General features: G+C 37.6%; 2 protein-coding genes across 2 annotated transcripts; both read left to right on the plus strand.

The window, feature by feature from the left end:
* The first annotated feature begins 2,093 nt into the window (after nucleotides 1–2,093).
* LOC140526769 (olfactory receptor 2D2-like) lies at nucleotides 2,094–3,029 on the plus strand. The gene has a single exon (XM_072643280.1). It carries the CDS (start codon nucleotides 2,094–2,096, stop codon nucleotides 3,027–3,029), a length of 936 nt encoding a protein of 311 aa, XP_072499381.1.
* Nucleotides 3,030–22,740: 19,711 nt separating this feature from the next.
* LOC140526771 (olfactory receptor 2D2-like) lies at nucleotides 22,741–23,676 on the plus strand. The gene has a single exon (XM_072643287.1). The coding sequence runs from the start codon at nucleotides 22,741–22,743 to the stop codon at nucleotides 23,674–23,676; it is 936 nt and encodes a 311-aa protein (XP_072499388.1).
* Nucleotides 23,677–25,632: the final 1,956 nt, after the last annotated feature.

Genomic DNA, 25,632 nt, shown 5'->3' on the forward strand with positions numbered 1-25,632 from the left:
GGAAAATGATGGACCAGGAAAGAAAAAAAGGATTTGAAAGCCAGTGTGTGTCAGTCAAAAGTGCTGGAAATCAACTAACCTGTTATATGAATGCGAAATGAAAAAGATGAGGCTATTGATCTTCCTATAGGATTTGAGAGAGAGCTATAGGATTGAGATGTCAGTCAGACAGCTCCCTACACAGGAAATCAGACCATGCTGTGAATCCATGGCAGTTTCTGCTAATTCAAGTAAGCAAGAAAGAACATCAGCCTGAGTGAGGGAGAAAAAGGATAGAGAGAAACCAGAAATTTGATGTACAGTATAATGTATTTGTGAGGCTGGTATTTGCTACTCAAGGGAATGACTGCATAGCATCTTAGAGGTTCAAAAGCATTTTCACGTCAATTATCTCATTAGAGCCCTAGAAAAATTTTGATTTTGTATATATCTCAGCCACAAAAACTAACAATCAAATTTCACTGAACTAAAGATAATAATATGTGTAGAAATGTTCTAAATTCATTTCAACCCCTTCACTGTGGACTAGTGGTACAGGCATGTATTGACTTCTAAGAAGGAAGCTGAGGTAAGTGGATACATTGAACACAGGAGTTTTGAGCTTCAGTGTGCTATGATGGGGTGTCTACATTAATCTATCACCTGATGTGGTGAACCCCCAGGAACTGGAGACACCATGCTACCTAGGAAGACTATCTGGGAGAACCAACCCAGATCAGAAATGGAACAGGTCAAAACTCCCATGCCAATCAGTACTGGGATGAGTATATGAGAGGCAAGTGCACTTGTACCCTGGGAGAGATAAAGAGACCAAGTCACACATAAAAATTCTAAACAAAACAAGAAAACACCCATGTAAATCAAAATACAAATGTTTCTTTCCACAATAGAATAATCTACAGTATGTGCACTACAGAATATTGAGGACATGGTTTCATAGCTCCCAGGATAACAAACAGAGGTAGATAATGCTCTCAGCAATTCCTGACCTAATAGTGGGCACCTTCCAGAGAGTGGAATGGTTTTCCTAAGCCATCTGGGTTGCTAGTAACTTGTGTTCCATAATGATACAATATCAGTGAGGGAATATTCTCTGTACATATCACTATTTCCTGCCATCAATCAACATGCATTTATTAATTACTGCATATATGCCAGGCACTGTGGTAGAAAGCAATGACAAATCTAAAGTAAAAATTTCTGTCAAGGAATTTCCATTCTATTGCTCTATTTTTGTTCAAATCTGTACATTTGAGATATAAATGTTGACGTTGAGGTTAAAGTTTTTTTTAATGACTTTAGAATGGAGTTTCTTTTTGTTTCTATTTCTAATTTCTAATTTGTTTCTATTTCTAATTATTCAATCTTGCTCAATGTGATGACCTAGCTTGATGAGGCATCCTCAGAGTCAAACAAAGTGAATTCAGGACACACATTTTGGCTGTGAGACCTTGATCAAGTCACTCAAATTCTCAGTGTCTTTAGAAAGACAAACTATATTTGGTGGATGAGAGTTGTCCATTTTTATTGAGATGAAGAGAAAAAGAGGGGCGTGGAAAAGAGACAGAAACAGGAAGAAATACAAAAGACGGAGACTGGGGAACAAGAAGGAGGATGTTGAGGGGAAGGAGGAAAAGTAGAAGAGAAAAAAGAAAAGGGAAATGCTGTGAATAAGTTATTTAGAAAAATATGAGAGGATATAATTATCAGGACTTCCTCCAAAATAGAATGCAAGTTAAAAAAATTGTAATATATACCACTTTGAAATATAGCTTGCCTCAGACACCAGCAATGTCATATCCTCTCCACTCTACCATGATGCTCAATACATTAGCAAAATATGCAAGGGAATATTTTTTGAAACTTTCAGCTTTCAATCAATGAAATGTCTTCTTTCTGTTATAGTGCACTACTCATCACTTGAGATGTTCATTAGAAGTGTGTTTGGGCAGCTGATGATGACTAGGTAGAAAGTTCGACCACAAGTCATCTCAGGTCTCTTCCAATTCTAGGATTTTAGGATTCTATATGTAATATTCTCACATGAAATTCCCACATGTTGCCTCTCATCTAAAGGAGCATGAAGAAGGAATATGAACCAGACCAACCAGACCTGGGTGACAGAATTTCTGCTTTTGGGTCTCTCTGATGACCCTCAGACTCAGGTGCTGCTCTTTGTATTATTCCTGGGGGTCTACCTGGCTACCGTGCTTGGCAGTTTACTCCTCATCTACCTGGTTCTAACTGACTCACAACTTCATACACCCATGTACTTTTTTCTATGCAACTTGTCTGTGGCTGATCTGTGCTTCTCAACCAACATTGTTCCCCAAGCCATGGTCCATATGCTGACCAGGAGGAAGGTCATTTCCTTCATGGGCTGTGCTGCTCAACTTTGTCTTTTCCTCATTTTTGGAGCTACTCAGTGTGCCTTGTTAGCTGTGATGGCCTATGACCGTTATTTGGCAATCTGTGACCCCATGCACTACCTTATCATCATGACAAGAAGGACATGTGGCCTCCTATCCTTGGGGTGCTGGGCCAGTGGTCTTCTAATCTCCTTGGTGGACACTACGTTCACACTACGGCTCCCCTTCCAAGGAAACAACAAGATTGCTCATTTCTTTTGTGAGGCCCCTGCCCTCCTGGCTGTGGCATCTGCAGATACTCAGAATTCACAAATGGCCATTTTCCTCATGGGAGTAGTGATTCTTCTTGCACCTGTGTCTCTTATCCTGACATCCTATGGCTCTATTATACTGGCTGTTGTCAGGATGACGACAACCTCTGGAAGACTCAAGGCATTCTCCACCTGTGGCTCCCACCTCCTTGTGGTCATCCTTTTTTATGGAACAGCAATAATTTCCTACATGACACCCAAGTCCTCCAAAGAACAGGCCAAACTGATTTCTGTGTTCTATGCAGTAATAAACCCTATGCTTAACCCTCTCATCTATAGCCTGAGAAACAAGGATGTAAAGAGGGCCTTCAGGAATGCAATCAATAGGGGGAAACTCTGCAGACCCTGAGCCTAACAATATAATTGCATTTGGCCATAGCTCCTGTCTACAACATTGGTTGTGTGTCCCCCTGTCAGGAAATGGCAATTTTCTTGTGACTGGTGGTAAAGAATGCATAAACATATCATCCTTTTATCATATATTCCTTTATAATATCTGTTGTACACCCTTATAAAGCCTCAATTATGGAGAGAAGTTTGATATGATGCATTGATCTCTCCTGCAATTTGGGTAGCATTTCTTTAATAAGGAGAACTGAGGACTGAATATTGTTAATATAGTTTTCATAGATCCTAGAAATTCTGCACTGGACTTTGAAGAACAAGCTCACGTCTGCCATAAGGATTTGTGGGATCAAAGAAAAATAATCAGACCTTAGGAAACCTTGTTGAAAGATACATAAAAAGTTAACCTCACCTTTTAAATGTATGCATGATCTTATTTTTATTATTTTAATGAACTAATATTAAGGAAACTTTCTCCATCAACAAAGACTGACAACTACTCCAAGTTATATTGTCTTAGATAAGAGTTGACCAAGGACACTGATACTTTCAGTGACTTGTCAAAAATCCCACAACTGGTCAATGACAGAGTTGTAACTTAAATACAATCTTCTTTACATTAAAGCTACCTCTATTCTCTACAGATCCTGACTGTAATGAAATCTTAAACTAGAAATAATAGAAATAGTGTTAAATGTGTTTAATGTTATAGTAACATTGTGTCCTGCCATGATTAGACCACATTTTGATATCTGTACATTTGTATTCTGTACTAAATGCAGCATTTTTTAAAGGGGCAATCCTAAAAGAGAAAGGTGTCCAGATAGTGCTGGCAAGGATAATGAGAGTACCAAAAAAAATCTGTATTCATACGGATTCAAAAAATAAATTTATGCAATAAAGAATTTATGCAAGGCATTCTGGGTCAGCTTGATATTCTGAAAGCTATGAACATGATATATTAATAACAAAAAATTATATGTCATATTAATAATAAAAATTATATGGTTATATAGATATATGCAGGAAAAGCTTTTGACATAACATAACACTCTTGTAGTTTAAATGAAAGCAATATGGCACGGGAGGTTGTGGCGGGGGAGCAGTGGGAAGATACAGGATTAGGGAACAGCAACCCAGCTGAATTCTCCAAATATTTGACTCCAAACAATTTTAAAATAATGTCTCAAATCAAATTTTGGAGTGGCAGAATCAAGAAAAAATAGTGTGAGAAATTATTCTGGCCTAAGAAAATTTAAAGGTCAGCAGGAGAAGTCTATGACACTGAGGTGGAGATCTGTCTAGAGCCCACCCACACAACTGTGGCAACAGCAATTTCAGCAGCAGCTTCAGGAGCTCACAGCTCAGAGATAGTAAGGGGATTGGACAACTGATCAAGAAGAGATTACAGAGGACCTTTTGCTAGTATTGGGTATTGATTTGGCAATTCTACTGACCATAAGGAGTTCCAGGGCAGAGAGGAGTACGAGAGGTCAGTCAGAAGGGAGCAAAAGCTCTAGTCACACTTCCACACCAAGAGAAGAGAGCATGCAGCACCAGGGGACCAGAGGTGCTTCCTAAGTAAAGACCATAGTGCAGACAAGCAGAGCAGTGGCCATGCCACTCCCAAGATCACGCTACCTTGGAAGCACCAGAAACTTGCAGATGCCCAGATCTAGTTCATAATAAAGAAACACAAAAAATTTTGAAGCTTGGGACACTGCCTCCTCAGCCACATGTGAGCAGAGTCCAACTTTAACATAAAATTCAAAGTCAAGAAATAGACTGGAATAATCAGCAAACAACTGAAAAAGAATCTGAGCATAAAAAGCTACTACAGTGGCATGGAAAAGCAAGACATAAACTCAGAAGAAAACAATGTGAAAACAACTACAAAAATGTCAAAAAGAAAAATACTAATTGGACTGTAGCCCAACAAGAATTTCTAAAAGAGTTTTTTGTGTTCATCTTTCATTGTCAAAGAAGACCATGCCATCAGAGAAATGATGACATGACTTGCACATGACTTTGTTTTGAGTGAGGGAGGGCTGTGCAGGTCACCAGTCTCATTTCTCCTCCAGAGCCATCTGAGTCCAGTAACCAGATATTCATCGGAATGACCAGAGATGGCCCAGGATGCACTGGGAGACCTTGGGCCCTTTAAGCCAAGGTCTCTTCAGGTACTCACTTAGGGTGAGGTAAGGCCCATTCACTGAATAGGCCTGTTTAAGAAGTAGCCAAATCATGGTCCTTTTAATGAGGCCAAGAAAAAGAAAGACATTAGGTCGGGAGGGAAGCAGCAACAGTTACTACTGATAATCACTCTAAAGCCAGAAGTATCCAGGAGAGCCCTGAGGCAGGGACCCACTGGTGTCCCAGCTTCAGAGTGCAGTGAGTTTAAGGCTTTGGGAAAAGAAAGGAAAGGAAAGGAAAGGGAAGGGAAGGGAAGGGAAGGGAAGGGAAGGGAAGGGAAGGGAAGGGAAGGGAAGGGAAGGGAAGGGAAGGGAAGGGAAGGGAAGGGAAGGGAAGGGAAGGGAGAGGAGAGGAGAGGAGAGGAGAGGAGAGGAGAGGAGAGGAGAGGAGAGGAGAGGAGAGGAGAGGAGAGGAGAGGAGAGGAGAGGAACCAGTAAAACCCAAGTCATGGGCATCTTTGGCCAACAAGTTCAGACATAGAGTTGTGATGGAGTACTCTCGTGCTGTAAGAAACGATGAGGAGGGGTGGTTTCAGAAAAATCTGGCAAGAACTATATCAACAAATGCAAAGTGAAGTAAGAGGAACTAGGAAATCATTGTGCCCAGTAACAGCAATGAGGTAATGATAATCAGCTGTGAAAATCTTGGCACCTCTGACAATGGTCCAAGGCAATTTCAAAGAACTCATGATGAACAAAGAGAGAACTAATGAATTCTGACTGCAAATTGAGGAATAATTTACTCACTTTATATTTCTTGCTATTTTTAACCATAACTAACATGGAAATATTTTGTGTGGTTTTACTTATGGATATTATATCATTTGCTTTTCTAGTCAGTGTGAGAGAGGTTGTAAGAGGATGAGAGGGAGAAAATTTGGAACTCAGAATTTAAAAAAAAAATATGTTTAAAATGAATAAATAATAAATTGAAAGATAAAATGATACAATCAAAAAAACTACCAAGTACATGAATAAATAGAACTTTCTTTAATATGGTAAATAATATCTATCTAAGATGAAATACAGAATTACATGTAATGGAGAAAGGCTAAAAGCCTGTCCAGTAGCATCAGATGTAAAGCAAAAATGCCATTTCTCACCACCATTATTTTATGTAATTGCAGACATACTAGCTATCTCAAAAAGACAAAGAAAAACAGACTCAAAGAACAAAGTCATCACTTTTTGCAGATAATATGATGGTTCACTCAGAAAATCCTAAAAATTCAATTAAAAATTGATGTCATTAATAATATTAGTAAAGCAGAGTGATATAAATAAATCCACATTACTAATTAGCTTTTAAGTATATTGGCAACAACAATCTGTCAGGAAGAGGTAGAGAAATTCCAATGAAAATAACAAAAAATCCCCAAACAACAAATATGAAATCCTGAAAATCGAAGAAGAGATTAATAAAACTGAAAGTAAGGAAAACATTGAATAATAAGTAAAACTAGAAGTAGGTTTTATGAAAAAATAATAAAAAGGTAAACAGTTGATTAATTTTATTTTTAAAAAGAAAAAAGAAGAAAAACAAATTACTAGTATCAAAAATGAAAGGGGTAGATTCACCACCAATGAAGAGGAAATTAAGACAATTGTTAGGAGCTATACTGCCCAACTGTATACCAATAAATTTGGCCATCTAAGTGAAATGGAGGGATATCTTCAAAAAATAAATTACCCAGACTAACAAAAGAAATAAAACTCTTAATCCAATGTTTAAAAAAAGAAGTTGAAAAAGCCATCAATGAACTTCCTAAGAAAAAAATCCCCAGGACCAGATTGATTCAAAAGTGAATTCTACCAATCATTTAAAGAGCAATTTATCCCAATAATGTGCAAACTATTTGGAAAAATAGGTGGAGTCCTACCCAATTCCTTTTATGACACAAATATGGCACCAACACTCAAAACAGGAAGAGCCAAAAGGAAGATAATTATAGAACAATTTCCCTAAGGAATATTGATGCAAAAAATATAATAAAATACTAGCAAAGAGATTACAGTAATATATTAAAAGGATCATATACTATGACCATATAGGATATGTACCAGGAATGCAGGGTCGCTTCAATATTAGGAAAACTATCAGCATAAGTGACCATATCAATAACAAAATCAACAGAAATCATATTATTATCTTCATAGTTGCAGAAAAAACCTTTGATAAAATACAGCATCCATTCCTATTAAAAAAAAAAAACTAGAGAGCACAGCTAATCAGTTGGAAAAATATTAACTGCTTATGGATAGGTCTGAGGAAATATAATAAAAATTACAGCTGTACCTAAATTTATTTATTTAGTGCAATACCAAATGACCAAAAATTATTTTATAGCATTACAAAAAATAATAACAAATTCCATCTGGCAGAACAAAATGTCAAGAATATCAAGTGAACCAATGAAAAAAACATGAAGGAAGGTGGCCTAGCCATACTAGATCTCAAGCTGTAATCAACAAAACAATCTGGTACTCACGAAGAAATAGAGTGGTGGTTCAATGGAATAGATTAGGTACACCATAGATGGTAAATGACCATTGGTTTGCTGTCCTTCGTTCTCGAAGAGGACCAAAATGACATGACTATGCTAGAGTCAAGTTTCAGTGTGTCAGATTATGGCTGATAAGACCAATGCAAGTTCGAAATGCACTACCACAGGGCAGGCACAAATACTCTGTGTGAACATTTGGGGTGGATACTCCAAATTTGTGAATCCTGTGTTTCCTTTGAGCTGTCTCAATTCTACTTTGCTCCTAGAGAACAATACCTTCTCTAATGTGGGCATGCCATGCCAAGAGATCTTGAGAATGTCCCTGTATTGCTTCTTCTGACCACCATATGAATGCTTGCTCTGTGAGAGTTCCCCATAAATAGTCTTTTGTGGCAAGTGTACATTTTGCATTGGAACAAGGTAGTCAGCCCATCAGAGTTGCACTCTCTGAAGCAGTTTGAATGTTTGGCAGTTTAGTTCAAGTAAGGACCTCTGCATTTGGTACCTTATCCTGCCAGGTGGCCTTCAGAATCTTCCTAAGACAATCCAAATGGAAGCAATCCAGTTTCCTGGAATGGTACTGTGTACTATCCAGGTTTCACAGGCATGCAACAATGAGGCAAACACAATGGCTCTGGAGACCTTCAGTTTGATAGTCTAATACCTCTTCTCTCTAATACTTTCCTTCAGAGTCCCCCAAACACTGAGCTAACTCTGGCAATGTGTACATCAACCTCCTTCTCAATGTGTACATCTCTGTAAAGTAAATGAACTTATCCACAGAATTCAAAACTTCTCCATTTGCTGTTAACTGATGGTTCCATCAGTAAATGATCATAGTAATCTAGCATTTCATAAATAAAAAGATCTAAGCTTTAGGGACAAAAACTCACTATTTGACAAAAACTGCTGAGAAAACTGAAAAGCAGTGTAGCAAAAACCAGGAATAGATCAATATCTCACACCATATACCAAGGTCAATATGGGTACATGATTTAGACAAAAACAGTGATACCAAAAGCAAATTAGGGGAGCATGGAATAGTTTAATTGTCAGATAGTTGGGTAAGGGTAGAATTCATGATCAAACAAAAGAAAGACAGCATTGCCTGATGTAAAATGTATTATTTTATTACACCAAATTAAAATATTATTATTCTATATGAATGATGAGTAGGATGCTTTCAGAAGGAAAGACACAAGCTGATGCAAAGTGAAGTGAGCAGTAACAGGAGAATATTGCACACCATACCAGTAATATTTTATAATGATCAACTGTGAATGACTTAGCTATTCTCAGCAATATAATGATCCAATTCTAAAGGACTACTGATGAAAATGCTCTCCACCTCCAGAGAAAGAACTGATAGAATTTGAATACAAGTCAGACCATATTGTTTTTACTTTGTTTTGCTTAGGGGTTTTTTTTTGTCTATTTTCTTTCATAATATTGCATATGTATATCCAATATCAAATTGGTTGCCCTCTCAGGAAGGAAAAAAATTTGGGACTCAAATTTTTTTAAACCCCTACCAGAGTGTTTCCCACCATGGTTATCAATTAATAGTCAGCTAGACTTAATTAACTTTTAGAAAGGAGTTTTTACTAAAGTTGAATAATAATAAGTTATTGCAAAGCATTCCTCCAAAACCTGTGACATAATTTCCCACCACTACATAGAATACTAGGAAAATTGATTAAAATAGAAAAAGTAGCAATCAAACTACAAAAAGAATTATTTTATAGAGATAGAAAAAACAAAATTCATCTGGAAAAACAAATGGTCCAGAATATCAAGGGAATTAATGAAAAGAAATGCAAGGATAGGTGACCTAGCTGTACTGAATCTTAAATTGTATTATAAAGTAGCTAGTTTCTAGCTAAGAAACAGAGTCATGGATCAGTGAAATAGGTTAGGCATGTAAGACATAATAGTCAAGGATTATAGTAATCTATTGTTTGATGAACTCAAAGATTCTAGCTTCTGGCATAAGAACTCATTTAATGAAAACTACTTTGAAAACTGGAAAATAGAATGGCAGAAACTAGGCATAGACCAACATCTTATGCCATATACCAAGATAAAATCTAAATGGGTACACAATTTGGATACATATGGGTACACATACGCTGATATTATATGCAAAGTAGGAGAGCAACTAATAGTTTACCTGTCAGATTTATGGAGAAGGGGAAAATTTATGACCAAATAAGAGATAGAGAATATTATGAAATGCAAAATGGATGATTTTTATTATATTGAATTGAAAAGATTTTGCAAAAAGCAAATGCAATCAAAATTAGAAGGGAAGCAGAAAGCTGGGAAATAATCATTATAGCCAGGATCTGTGATAAAGGCTTGTAGCACCAACACCGATATTTACAGCGCCAACGGTGACCATGAATACCTCAGCAAAATCCTGAATCACAAAATACAACAGACTCTCCACAAAAAAAAAAAAAACAGAACCAAAACATTTATACAGACACCAAAAAGTCAAATCCATCATAATCTACACACAATAACACTGCAGAAGACAACACCATCCCCACACCTTCCTCCTGCTAGGCTTCCCACAATCCAGCTCCATTAAACAAATCACAGGCAGGTTCCCTTAAATAAAATCACAAGCTTTTTCACTCATGCTAGCCAGGTACTTGCTTGCCTGCAGCTTTCCTGGCTCTGATTGATCTAATAACTAACTTCCTCTCAGCTCTGCTCTAGCTCTGCCTCTTCCTGTTCCATCCTCCCTGCTCCACCCATTCTGCAAACTCCTCCCACAACAGGCTCCATGTGACTCAGATTTCCAAGTGACCCAGACAGGTCACATGGGCCTATTAACTAATGGGAAAGATCTTCCCATTTAAATTGCCATTACAAGACCTAATTTCTAAAATATGTAGAAAACTGAGTCAAATTTATAAGAAAACAAGTCATTCCCCAATTGATAAATGGTAAAAGGATGAACAGGCAGTTTTCAGTTGATGAAATTAAAGCTATCTATAATCATAAGGGAAAAAATGCTCTAAATCACTATTCATTGGAGAAATGTCAATCAAAGCAACTCTGAGGTACCACATCACATCTATCACATTGGCTAACATGACAAAACAGGAAAATAATAAATGTTGGAGAGAATGTGGGAAAGAAATTAATGCATTGTTGGTGGAATTGTGAACTGATCCAACAATTCTGGAGAGCAATTTGGAACTATGCCAAAGGGTTGTCAAACTGTGCATACCCTTTGACCCAGCAATACAACTTCTAGGTCTGTGTCCCAAAGAGATCATAAAAAATGGGAAAAGAAATCAGATGTGCAAATATATTTATAGCAGTTCTTTTCATGGGTGACCAAGAATTGGAAATTGAGGGGATGTCCATCAACTGGGGAATGACTGAACAAGTTGTGGTATATGAATGTAATGGAATACTATTGTGCTATAAGAAATGATGATCAAGCAAACTTCAGAAAAACCTGGAAAAACTTTTACGAACTGATGCTGAGTGAAGTGAACTGAGAACATTGTACACATTAACAGCAATGACTAACTTTGATAAACTTAATTTTTCTCAGAAATGCATGGATCTAAGACAACCTCAAAAGACTCACGATGGAAAATGCTATCCAAATCCAGAGAAAGAACTATGGAGTCTTAAGGCAAATCAAAGCATGCTATTTGATTGTTTTATTTTGTTGTTTTGTTTTTTCTTTCTCATGGTTCCTCCCATTACTTCTAATTCTTCTTTACAAATATAATTAAGGGGAAAATATGTTTAATATGAATGTATATGTAGAGCCTTTATCATATTGTATACCATCTTGGGGAGTGAGGAAGGGAAGGAGGAGGAGAAAAATTAAAACTCATAATCTTATGGAAGTGACTGTTGAAAACTAAAAATTAATTAATTAATTTATAAAGTAAATAATCTGGGAAATCACAAGGTTGTAGATAAATAACAAAACATGCATTTCTAGATACAGCCAATGTAAAAGTTTCCTGTACTTGACTAAATATATTTGTTACAAGGTTAGGGGAGACACTATTTTCATTTTATTTTATTCATTTCTTGCTGCTGTTCAGTCATGTCCCACTATTCATGATCACATTTGGAGCTTTCTTGGCAAAGATACTGAAGTGATTGAACATGTTTTCTTTCCTAGCTCATTTTAAGGAAGAGGAAACTGACGTAAACAGGGTTAGGTGACTTGCTGAGGGTCACACTCCTGAGAAGTGTCTAAGGCTGGATCTGAACTCATGTCTTCCTGACTTCAGCCCCAGGGCTCTATCCACTCTGCCACACAACTACCCCTTTTTTCATTTCTTAGGACATAATAATATTCCATTATTTACATATACCATAGTTTGTTCAGCCATTGCCCAATTGGTGGATTCTCTCTTTTAATTTCAAGTTGCTTCACACTTGAAAAATGAGTAGCCATAAGTATGTTCGTATCTAGAGGTGCTTTTGTCTTTCATTGATCTCTTTGGGGTATGGGTCTAGTAGTATCATTGGATCAAAATGATGCACAGTTTAATAACTTTAAAGGCACAGTTCTAAATGTTTTTATAGAATGGCTATAACAATTCACAACTCTAGAAACAGTGCATCAGTATGACTCTTAGCCAGCAGCCTCTCCAAAGTTTGTCATTTTCCCATCTTTCAATTTTGCCAATCTGATGGGTGAGAGGTAGACCTTAAAAGTTGCCTTAATTTATATTTTTCTAGATATTAGTAATTTGGAGCAGGAATTTTTATGTGGCTAGAGATTGCCGGAATTTTTTCCCTTACAGGTTCCTTCTTCATATGTTTCAACCATTTATCATCTGGAAGATACCTTTTAGTCTTATAAATTTGAAACAATACATATATATGTACATGTATTTATGAAATGAAACATTTATCAGAAAAACTTGTGGCAAATATTTTTCCCACAAGTTTTTCTGATAAATGTTTCATTTCATAAATACATGTACATATATATGTATTGTTTCCTTCCTCTACATATATATGTATTATTTCCTTCTAATGTTAGCTATACTGGATTTTTTAGTGCAAACACTTCTTGATTGAACGTAAAATTATCATTTCGCCTTCTGTAATTCTCATGGAAGAGGTTGGCAAATTACATTTATAAAAATGTGAGAAAAAAACTAAGTTCAAAGGTCACAAAAAATACTCAGCAGACAGGATTAGTAGTATGATGACCCATGGAACTACTATAAAAATTTAGGAAAAGCCCATCGCTGCACCCAAGTGGACACAGATATGGGGAAGAAAGGAGAGGAGATATTCAGTCAGAGCTTATGCCTGAATCTAGAACTTTGAGTCAGTTCCACTAAAATCTCCCCCTTGCCACCATCTGTGAGCCACTCTGGAAAGAAACACTCCAAAGACTATATTAATGAGGAGAAATTCTCCTGAGCACAACAGAGACTCCAAAGACAAATACCATAGCCTATTAAATTAGGACCATCCTCAAAGAATCAGCCTTTATTTGAAAGGCAAGTCTTCTGAACCACTGAGATTTACTGGTGGAAAGGGTTGATTTGAACAAATTTTCCACTATTCCCCTTCACCCTAACTCCATTTCTGTCCCTTTTTCTGACCTCTCTACAATGATTGGGGATGTGTTTTTTGCCTTCAGGAAAATATGCCTGTGTTTTCTAGCCCTCTCATTCAGCTGAATGACAACTTCTCAGGCATCTCTTCTATGCTCTGCATTTAGAGTCTGTTCAGACACCATGAGAGGCACTCCTGGACCTTTCTGCCTCCCAGGTAAGATGGCTCTTTTTAGGAGAGGGTAAGAGAAAAGTAGAAGAAGTTATAGAAGAGGAAGTTTGATACTGAATGTTTCAAGAGGATTTTGTATGTAGTACCTTTCTGGAATTGTTCTTTTGTTTTGATTGAGATTCCCTGCCCGGAAAGGCTGATATCCCAGTTTTCTCACCTTGGCAATGGGTATAGATTAATAATTTACATATAAGACCTATGTCATCTATTACCAAAACAGATACCTCAGGAACCAGCATGAATTTCATGTGACACCTTATACAAAAGGAAGAGTCCCTTAGGTACAAGAGCATGATTTTTACATGTATCTATACTTAGGAGTGGTTGCAGAGTGTATAGAGAGTTGGTACTGGAGTTGTAAAGGTGAATTCAAATACTGATGCCTCAGAAATGTATTAGCTATGTGAACCTAGGTAAGTCACTTAACCATTCTCCAACAGTTTTCTTACCTATAAAAAGAGAGAATAGAGTTCATCTGATAGGATTGTTGTATCCAATCATGGAAAAAATATGCAAAGAGCTCTGAAAACTTTAAAGTACCATACAAATTTTAGCTATTGTTATTATTAGTAGTATGATGAAATTGGCTTGGAGTGGAAGGACCATCTCCTTGACCCTTCCTAGCTATAGGCCAAGTGAGAAAATAGTTCTATGTGGTCAGAGAGCTAGTCTCTTAGCTTCATTCAGGAAAAATACACACATCCCTCACTCACAGAGATATGATGGTTATCTGGCAAAGGATCATTGACCAGAAACCCTTCATAATGGAGTTCCACACATCAAAAATCTGAAGAGGTGATTTATCAATTTACACATTGAGTCACCTAGTTCTGGGCATGTGTCAGGGTGCAATCTAGGGATAGATAGGACCTGGCAGTCTGACACAGTCCTCCCTAATGCCTTAAAATTCACGTTAAATAGAAAGTACATTATGCACAGAACTTCTATTTCCTTTCCCCCCTTTGTTATTTATCAAAACTGTCTTAGCCTTGTCTTTCTTCTGTGATGGACTGAGGACAACTGAGCACCAAAACTGAGAGAAGGTATTACATGAATGAATATCATCTAGAATCAAGGAAAGCAAATATTTCAGGGGAGCATAAATACATGGTAAGAGCTGCAGATGAGGGTAATGAAGGTGAAGCATTGAAGTTTAATAATAAGATATTAGTAGTGAAGTGCCTCAAATCAAAAGAAAAATGGACTTCTTCACCAGATTCTGTTTCCCTCAGCATGTCCTATTCTTCCTCCCCCCAAAAAAATATCTTAGCCACATTGATTGCTGGACTTACTTCTCAATGTGGTCACATCTCAGCTATGATAGCATATGTGCTAGTCAGAATGAGAGATACCTGGACCCCCAATATCATCTGTTAGCAGGGACTCCCCTGATACTGGAGCATGTCCAGAAGATGGTGACCAAGACAGCAAGATGACTTGGAGTCATGCCATATTAGGACAATTTATACTGCCTGGGAATATTTACACTGGAAAATAGAAAACTTTGAGGCAGTGAGGAAAACATGGTAGCTGCTATATAGTATTGAAAAAGGGGTCATAAGATGTCGCTCTAGATGGCTGCACAAGAAGTAATTGGTGAGAGTTACAAAGAAGCATATTTTTATGAAATATTAGGAGGGAGTCCTAAAAAATAAAGCTGGTCAAAAGTTTAATGAGGTCACTGAGGAAGTAGTGAATCCTCCATCATTGAATGTCTTTAAGAACTAATTAAAGATTTCACAGAGAGGAATCCCAGTTAGGTATGGATTTCCATGAGACAAGCTCTGAGGTTCTCCCAACTATGAGATTCCACAGTCCTATGACTTTGTTTGTGTGCTGCCTCTCTTCAATTTAAAATATCAAATTCAGGTATGTCTTATACATCTTTCCTTTTATCTCTTGAATGAAATAATTCATGCCTCTAGCATATGTTTTTATTTATAGGAATATTGAGGCTTAAATCTTACAGTCCATTTTGAAATGCTTGTATTATATAAGTAATATAGTTGAAACAAGTTCATCTCTACGAAAAAAAGTGAAGATACTGGGTGCTAACTGTTGGGATTGGAAGCTCAATTCCGTGTGGACAGTCTCGGGCGGGTAAAGGTGGGAGCTTCTAAATCTTAGAGCTCTCACGAGACCCCCCCAGGAAACGGCAGGGAATCGAGGTGAACCGAGCTATCTCGAGTAATTCCGCCTCTTCCCGTGAGAAACGTGATGGGAGAGAGATCTTCCCGCCCTCGAGATTGTCCCGGATCTGGGCACACTATTGTTATCTAACAGCACGGTATTGAGATGCAAACTGTGCGGCTGAAGGTTAAGTAGGATTGAGGAAGCCTGAAAGCTCTCTTAGCACGTGAGGAGCCAAGAGGACAGTAGGCTCCGCTTTTCTTCTTTCCTCTCTCCCCTCCCCCTCTCTCCCCGCTTGTACTTCTACTTCCAGTCCCTTAAGATCCTAGCCTCCTTAGGAAATCTCCCCCTCTTCCTCCTAAGGAAGACCTCCCCTGCACTTGTAACTGAGACCCTGAAATAAAGCTCAACCCTTGTTCGACTCTGGAACGTCCTTTCTCTCATATGAGCATCCGGTTTTGGCCAACCGAAGACCTCGGAGGTGAGGTAAGAAGACTCGGGTAGCCCACACAGGCCTCTAGGCCTGGCAGCTAACAAAATTAAGTTAAAGTTAATTGAAAATGAATTTAGAATAGAGTTTAGCAGATAGATTTTTTGGGGGGGTTGTGTGCTTTTGTTTCATTCTTACCTATAATCTATTTAACGTGGTTCTATGACTTAGCTTGATGGAAGAGGTGCTCAAAGACTACAGAAGGGGAAGTGTGCCAGTTTTCTAAAACAGAAGAGAGAGACCACAGGGTTGTGATGGTAAATATTTAACAACTGACTTTGGGGGCTGAGGGAAAGGATATACACAGGACACACTTTAAAGTTTAATGTGAATTGTCTCCATTACTTTTATAGACAATAAACTACCTGATAAATAAAATGAAGATTTGTAGTTGCTAATTGCTGGGGTCTCACACTGAATGATTAACAATTGACTCTCAAGCTGGCTTCAGCCTCTATCCTTCACCCTGTAGGGCATATAAAATACATGTCAGTAAATTTGACACAAATTCTAGGTAAAATTCTAGAAAATATTCTTAAAGAGATGGCATATGATATCTAGAAAAGGATATGCCAATCATAAGGGACACAAAGCTTCATTGAAAGAAGATGATCCTAAATTAACCCCCTTTGCTTTTTGAAAGAGTAGCCCAGGCAAATGTTCTATACAAAATACACTGAGAAGACTTCAAAAAAGTTTTTGACAAAGTCTCTCATAAAATTCTTCTGCACTGATTAGAGATGTGGACTAATTGATAGCACAGCAAGATGGCTATAGAAATAGTTGAAAGTAATTACCAAACTGATAGTTTGGTAGTAATAAGATGAAGACTATTGGGAAGGAGATCTTGATTGAAATGACTCGTGAATCTGTTCTTAAACTGTGCTATACAAAACAAGTTATCAATGATTTGTATGAAGACATAGATAGAATCCTTTTGAAATTTGCCAAAGACACAGAATAAAGAGTAAAATTAATATTTGACTGGAAAAGAGGACACAAATAGATTTTCACAGGCTAAAATGATGAGTTGATTCTAATGAGATAAAATTTAATAAGAAATCCAGACTATATGTGATTCAAAAAATTAACTTCCCAAATACAGTGTGGGGATAAGTATGGCTATACAACAATTTATGTGGAGAGGAAAAAAATGTCTGGAAGTTTTGCTAAGGACAAATTCACAATGTATCAGTAGCAATACATTACATTAAAAAAAAAAACTCCTGCTTTTTAAGGCTATATTAAGAAAGTCACTATAACCAACATGAGGGAATTTATATACTACTGTACTCTTACCCTTGAAAGCAATGTCTGAAGTACTATGTTTGGTCCTGGGTGCCACTTTGTAGAAAGGCCATTATCACTCTGGTGAGCAAGACAACAAAGATGGAGGGGGACTATAATCTTATGCCAAGAGAATTACTGTCCAAGAAGCAAAGACGATCATAGCAGGGTGTCTTAGACTACTTCTGCTTTACTTTCCCTAGAATCCGGAAGGTTTTCTCCAATAGTGAGAAGCTTTCATTTTTCTCCCCAGCTGCTTTCCTTTCCCTGAGTTTTAGTGTAGTTCCCTTTCTTAGTTGGACCCTGTCTATCCTACTGTACTAAGCCAGATGGTCTCAACTTCTGGTCCAGATGACTGCTTCTTTCCGAGGTTTGACAAAAGAGATTTCATTTGGAGAATCATTATAAATGTCAGGTATTTAATAAGATGGCAATGGAAAAGGAGAGCAGAGAAAGGGAATAGAAAGAAAGAGAAGAAAAATAAAAGGAAGGAAAGGCAAAGGGAGGAAAGAGAAAAGGAAGAAAAGAGAGAATGTCATAAAAGCTAATAACAGAATAGGGTATGCATATATATAAGAGGAAAACAGTACCAACTCTTGCTCCAAAATAGGGCACAAGAAAAAAACAAATATGATACCCATCATGTCAAACAGTTTTTACTAATTCCTTCTTCATCAATCAAGGGTGCTAATATCTGTAGCGTAAGTGTGTGCAGCCCCTCCTCTAGAAAGCCTCCAAAGTTTAACTTGTACTTTTAAAACTACCCCCACAATAGCAGCACAGAAAAAGTATAAGCCTTCATCAATGTAGTTATTTTCTGTTAACTGTCTAACATAGAATAATAAAATCATAAGTTCAAGCATCTCCATTTATAGATGAGGAGACAGGTACAGAGAAGATTAGTAATTCTGATGATTTCTTATTTGTCATATATATGTATATATATATATATGTATATATCTTGTTTGTACTTAGTTTTTTGCATGTTATTTCCCCCATTAGACTATGAGGTTCTTAAGAACAGGGACTGCCTTTTATCTTTCTTTGCAACCCCAGAATATAGCATAGTATCTGGCATAGAGTTTGACACAATAAATGTATATTGACTGACTGATTTTCCCAAGGTCACATAGGTAAAAGGCAGCAGAGGCACATTTGAACCTACATCCCTTCCCTCCAAGTGCAATGCTCTTTCCACTGAACCATGTACCACAGGATAGTTTTGTAGACACTATCATAGACTCATCATTGACTTTTTGATAGTTTGCCAAAGGGAATTTCCCTACTTCATCAGATGACTGCCTCAAATCAGAGCAACACCTCCAAGTTTTCCAGTAATGAAGGCTACCATTTTTAGCAAAATCTGTTGAAAACACATCTAGTGGACATTAAGTCCTAAATTACATAAATTCAGCATAGTCAATCTTTGTTTCCAGCAACCCTGGTGAATGAATAAAGAGACTATGGCAGGTTTAGGCATTAGTAATCCTGCTACAAGTAGAGACATGGGTAGAGCTTTCACTGGAACCCACATGAGACTCTCTCTCATTCAATGATTCATTATATCATACATTCCATCACCCCTTAAAGTTCTCTCAGATGTACTTCCAGCCTATCTAGGATTACATAAAAGGTAGCTTAAATAATGCAGTTATTACTGACATCGGATCCACTATCCCCACCCAATCACTACCATAATCGTACCCTGAGACAAAATAGAAATCTCCAAAATCCTGGTTCTGTCATTCAGCAAACTGAAGTCAGAGCATTCAATCATTTATTCATTCATTCAAGAATCATGAATTATGCAACCACAGAACAAACAATAGGAACTGGAAAACAACACTCTTATAGAACCCATTTTTTATTTTCTACTGTGTATGTATGTGCTGGGCTCTTTCTTCGGTGTTTAAATTAAGAATGAAAAATTATATCTTAAAAAGAAACAAAAAGCAAAAAGAATATTGTATTAGATGCAAAGGGATGCAAGGTTTAGTCATTATCTTCAAGAAGCTAATACTAAATAGGGAGTTAAGACACCAACGCAGACAGCTCTAATATGTGATTTATATGATAGGTATATCTTGTAGCTGCAAAACAAAATAGGATATGAGTGAATAGGATAGGGATATGATGGTAAATATTTAACACTCAAAACTCTGGAAATATATATACATACATACATATATAATGTGGTTATGTATCTACATATTTATATATATATATAAAACAAGCTTTTAAGTTTGATCTACATTATTAACATTTTCTTCGTTGTTTTATTAAGACAATCAACAACACAATAAATCAAGCCCTGATTTGTGGCATTACCCAATATTCTAGGTATAAATGCTAACACTGAAAATTTAATAATCAGGTCTCATGAGCCAGTGTGAGCTAACTCAAGTATACCCATGACATGGAAGGAAGGACATTAGCAACCAGAGGTAACAAAGAAGGCTTCATTGAGCAAGCAACATTTGAGTTGATATTTAAAGGATAGGCTGGGCTTCCACAGCCAAAGGCAGAGAAAATATTAGTTTCTATTAGTTTCCCACTGGTGTTCTATGGATTAAGACCTTTGGACAATTTGCCTGTGCAGCTTCAGATGAAATAGACAGACCCAAAGGGATATATGCACAATGTCTTCTACTGGTACTTTACCACAGATAAGATGTGCCAGTTGAACAAATAGATAGAAACAAAAAGAAATTAACCAAAAGACCCAAATTGCCATGATTTTCTTTCCTTTTTTTCTAATGGACCACTCCCTGATCTTTTTTTCTATGCCGGGCGTTTTCTGACTGCCTGACAGGAGGAATATGTTGGGACACCAATATTATCTCTTCCTCTGCACTATGCTGTGCTACCCTTCAATATATAAGATCTACATCTCAGAATATCGTCCAACGCTTTGAACAGGATAACAACAAAACGGCTTCCTTGTGAGAGAGTGCACCATTTATGGCTGTAAATGTTCCATGATCGCTGATCAGGGCAGCTGTTGATGTGAGGTGGGAGACTAAACTAGATAACCTCCCAACACTATGATTCTATATGTTAAATCCCCACATTGAGCATATGTTGGGTCCTTCCTGAAGGAGCAGAAAGACAGAACATATCCAGTCAGGCCTGGGTGACAGAATTCCTCCTGCTAGAACTTTCTAGGGATCCTCAGACTCAGCTGCTATTCTTTGTATTGTTATCTATGCTATGACTCAAAGCTCTCTAAGGAAACCTCATGTCAACCAAGGATCTCTGTGAAAGGTCGGAAGTAACAGTTGGATTGGAAGCAGTCAAATGTCAAAATAAATTGGACGTGTCACACAGAAAGTATGATAATCAATAAATTGATATAGTGAAATGACTAACAATGATGTCAACTTTAACAGGAAGCAGAATCTGGTGTAGAGGGAGTTGTCTTTTTCCAGGCAATGCTCAGGTATTATTAGAGTTCCTAGGATGTGATTAGTGTTCTCTCCACTCCATCCTTTCCCCATGCAAGGTAGCTTCTGTTTCTCTATTAAAAAAAAACTCAGGGAGAATATACCACCGGAACCCAAACAAGAAGCTCTTCCATGTGGTTGAATACCTTTTTTAATTTCATATGGGGGTCCAAAGGTGTTAAGCAATTTGTCCGAGGCCCTCTACTGCTAATGCTGCACTTTGATTCTAGCATAGAGGAGAGTTTCTCTGAGTATAATGAAAGTCTAACTCAGCATTAAGTCCTGATGTAGGATTGTGAACCATCCCAGAGATCACTATCAGTGTTTAAGGTTTCCCTTGAGAGTATCTCATTGTTCCTCACAATGTACTGATTGAACTAATAATTCTTTGCCTTATGTTGTTTCCCTAAATGCTGCTCGTTGCTCCCCTGAGGAAAACGGGAGAGGGAGAGAGATGGGAGAGAAAGATAAAGAGACAGAGAGATATCATATATGTATATATGTATGCATGTGTGTATAACAGGATTTAGTCAAATGGCTAAATCTGAATTTCTGATATTTGCTGAAAAATCATCAGGGAATGGGATTGACCTAGTTCAAAAGTCATTCAAGTAAAAATAACCTCAAAAGGTTTTAGTTGACTACATGCTCAGTATAGATATATTTAGATAACAAAAAGTTAATACACTATTTTGTCATTTTAGTCTAAAAGCAGTGAACTTTCTGATGGTCAAACCACATATGAAAGATTCTACTCAGTTGTTTACCCAAAATTTTACAAAATGGAGCATATGTATGGAAAAGTAAACAGAAATGGGAAGTGTCTAGACAGTATATCCTATTTAAAAAGAGAAAAATAAGGTGATATTTAGCCAGGAACAGAGAGATTTAGAAGGAATAAGAGATCTGTTTAAATTTTTGAGGCCTTTTTAAGCGGCACAAGAATGAGCTTTTATTCTTTGTAGAGCCAAAGAACAACATTAACAATAACAGTAAGAAATTAGAGAGTGACAGATTTCATTTCATCATATGGAAATATTTTTTAACAATTAGAGATGTACAACAATGGAATCACTTCTTTATTACATGTATACTAAATATTACTGAAGCATTCAATGGACACTAATCAGGATATCTGTTGATAGTAGGGTGGGAGATTATAACTAGGTAACATCTAACAATATTTGCCAGGCCTAGAGGCCTGAGGGCTACCCGAGTCTTCCCTTACCTCTATCGGAGGTCTTCGGTTGGCCAAACCGGATGCTCGTATGAGAGAAAGGACGTTCCAGAGTCGAACAAGGGTTGAGCTTTATTCAGGGTTCTGGTTACAAGTGCAGGGGAATTCTTCCTTAGGAGGGAGCGAAGAATCTCCCAAGGAGGCAAAGATCTTACAATAAGAGATTGGAAGTAGAAGTATAAGTGGGGAGAGAGGGGGAGGGGAGAGAGGAGAGAGGAAAAGCGGAGCCTTGTTGTCCTGTCCGCTCCGCGCCCCTCCGCCCAAGAGAACTTTCAGGCTTTCCTGATCCTACTTAAACTCTCCAGCAGCATAGTTTGCATCTGAATACCGTGCTGTTAGATAACAATAGTGTGCCCAGATCCGGGACAATCTCGAGGGCGGGGAGAGCTCTCTCCCATCACGTTTCTCACGGGAAGAGGTGGAAATACACAAGATAGCTCGGTTCACCTCGATTCCCAGTCGTTTCCTGGGGGGGCCTCGTGAGAACTCTAAGATTTAGAAGTTCCCACCTTTACCCGCCCGAGACTGTCCACCTGGAATTGAGCTTCCATCCCCAGCAAATATTAGATCATATAATTCCACAGGATATAATCCCACATCAACTACCTGTTGGGTCTTTTCTCAAGAAACAGAAAGAACATGAGCCAGGCCAACGAGACTTGGGTGACAGAATTTCTCCTCCTCAGTCTCTCTGATGACCCTCAGACTCAGGTGCTGCTCTTTATATTGTTCCTGGGGGTCTACCTGGCTACGGTGCTTGGCAGCTTACTCCTCATCTGGCTGGTTCTGACTGACTCGCAACTCCATACACCCATGTACTTTTTTCTGACCAACTTGTCTACAGCTGACCTCTTCTTCTCAACTAACATAGTTCCCCAAGCTATAGTTCACATGCTGACCAGGAAGAAAGTCATTTCTTTTATGGGATGTGCAACTCAGATTTTTCTCTTCCTCATTTTTGGATCTACACAATGTGCCCTATTAGCTGTGATGTCCTATGACCGGTACTTGGCAATATGTGACCCAATGCACTACCCAAGCATCATGACATGGAAGGTATGTGGTCACTTGGCCTTGGGATGCTGGGTCAGTGGACTAGTAGCATCCTTGGTGGACACTACATTTACATTACAACTTCCCTACCAAGGAGACAATAGGATTGCTCATTTCTTCTGTGAGGCCCCAGCCCTCCTACCTTTGGCATCAGCAGATACTCACCAAGCAGAGACAGCCATTTTCCTCATGGGTGTGGTGATTCTTCTTGCACCTGTGTCCCTCATCCTAGTCTCCTATGGCTCTATCATAGTAACTGTTGTCAGGATGAAGACGACTTCAGGGAGACTCAAGGCATTCTCCACTTGCGGCTCCCACCTCCTTGTGGTCATCCTTTTTTATGGAACAGGAATAATTTCCTACATGATACCTAAGTCCTCCAAGAGTCAGGGGAAGCTAGTGTCTGTTTTCTATGCAGTGATAAACCCTATGCTTAACCCCCTTATCTACAGTCTGAGGAACAAGGATGTGAAGAGGGCATTTAGGAATGCTGTCAATAGGGGGAAATCCCATAGACCTTGAGACTCAAAATATATTTACATTTGGCTACATTTCTTACCTCCAAGACTTGTTGTATGCCTCCCTGGGAAGAAATGGCCTTTGCCTCATGACTGGTGGTATAAAATGTATATTTATATTGTTCTCTAATAATATATAGAATGTTTATATATTATATACCCTTAATATGTCTTCATTTGCATCAAGATGTGTGAGAGGATACACTTATTACTCTGGAGATTTTGGTGGAATTATACAAATATAGGAGGCTCAAAGCAGAGTCTTATTATTGTGAAATCATTACAGTCCCTGGAAATTCTGCACAGGACTTTGGAGAACAGAGCCATGTTTGGTATAAGGATCCTTGGGCATAGGAGATGTAAGCCTTTCAGAAACTAATGGGGAGAGGCACATAAGGACATTCTCCCTATCTATATCTATGTGTAGATAGAAAGAAGTAACAAGAATGCATACACACACACACACACACATATATGTATATATATATAGATATATGTGTGTGTATGTGTTGGGGAGAGAGATTACTGTCTACTGATAAAATCACAGATGTATGTAAGTATACATGTGAATATATATATATGTATATATGTATATATATATATATATATATATATATATATATATATGGATACCGAGAGTAATGAGATGGTAATCTCATTGACAAAACTCTTTCTAACAATGAAGATGTTACTATCCTAAGATAAAATTTCTTAGAAAATAAGTTGTCTGTGAACCTGAGAGATTGAGTGACTTGCCCAGAGTCAAAGGATAGTATATAACAGGGTATATACCAGGTCTTCCTAACTCCAAGAGCTTTTCCCATAGGTAATTCCTCTAATTTTATCCTAGACTACTATTAATAGAAACAAAGTGTTCAGAATGGTAAAGAACATTACTAATATGGAAGATGTCAAGAAATGAGTGACAGATGATGAGAGAACTGGAAAACCTGACACATGAAGATTGGTTCAAAATAATTCTGGCATCTCAAAGTTGGAAGAGATCTCAGAGGTCTTCTGATTCAATCTGTAGCTAAAAGGAAATGCCCTGTAAAGCATCCTTCAGAAGCTATTAACCACTACATGAAAATCACTAGTGACAGAGAATTCCTCACCTCTTAAAACAATATATTCAACTTCTGGATAGGATTATTAGGAATTTCAGGAATTTTTTTTATTACATTCAAGTCAAGTCACATAAACAAGTATTTATTAAGCTGTTACAATGTGCCAGGCACTGTACTAAGAACTAGGGATACAAAAGAAAAATCAAAAACCATCCCTGTTCTCAAGGAGTTTATAGTCTAAAGGGGGGACCAATATGCAAAGAACTAAGGCTGGTAAGACTAATGCTATGTAGGAACTGTGATGCTGTATGAACCTAATGTTCCTCTTCTCCCTAGAGATTAATATAGATTACTTTTGTTATGCTTGGATCCTTAGAGTAGAACCAAAAGTAATTACAAACTTATTGTTCTTGTCAATAACTTTTTTGATGATTAAAACACTGCAAATGTGAAATGGATTTCTCTTTCAGCGGAGGTCTTCAAGCAAAGGCTGGAAGATTACTTTTATGGCATGCTTTATAGGATAGTCTTAAAGTGGGGATTGCAATGGAAGGTCTATGAAATCGCTTCAAATTCTTAGATGTGGCAAACTTATTAACATGTCCAAAATGGAACTCTACTTAGCTTCCTTTCTATTTTGGTTTTTGAAATCTATGACTCCTATTCCCTTCTTCAGGCAAAACAAAGCAGCAAAAAATATTAGAACAAAATTAAAATATTAAATAAGGAGAAGAAACTAACATCTGATCTCAAAAGCAATCAACCTAGAAAACAGGCAAAGCTGTGTCTGTTAATATTTAACAACCAGTTTTCTGGAAGGAAAATGTACACACAACACACTTCTAAATTTAAAATTTACATTATTAGGAGGCAGAGCCAAGAAGGTGAAGAAA

This window comes from Notamacropus eugenii, chromosome 1, assembly GCF_028372415.1.
Source record: "Notamacropus eugenii isolate mMacEug1 chromosome 1, mMacEug1.pri_v2, whole genome shotgun sequence".
Taxonomy (NCBI): Eukaryota; Metazoa; Chordata; class Mammalia; order Diprotodontia; family Macropodidae; genus Notamacropus; species Notamacropus eugenii.

Excerpts from the sequence above, each read along its gene's own strand:
- LOC140526769 (XM_072643280.1), top strand. The coding sequence starts at position 2,094 with ATGAACCAGACCAACCAGACCTGGGTGACAGAATTTCTGCTTTTGGGT.
- LOC140526771 (XM_072643287.1), top strand. The coding sequence starts at position 22,741 with ATGAGCCAGGCCAACGAGACTTGGGTGACAGAATTTCTCCTCCTCAGT.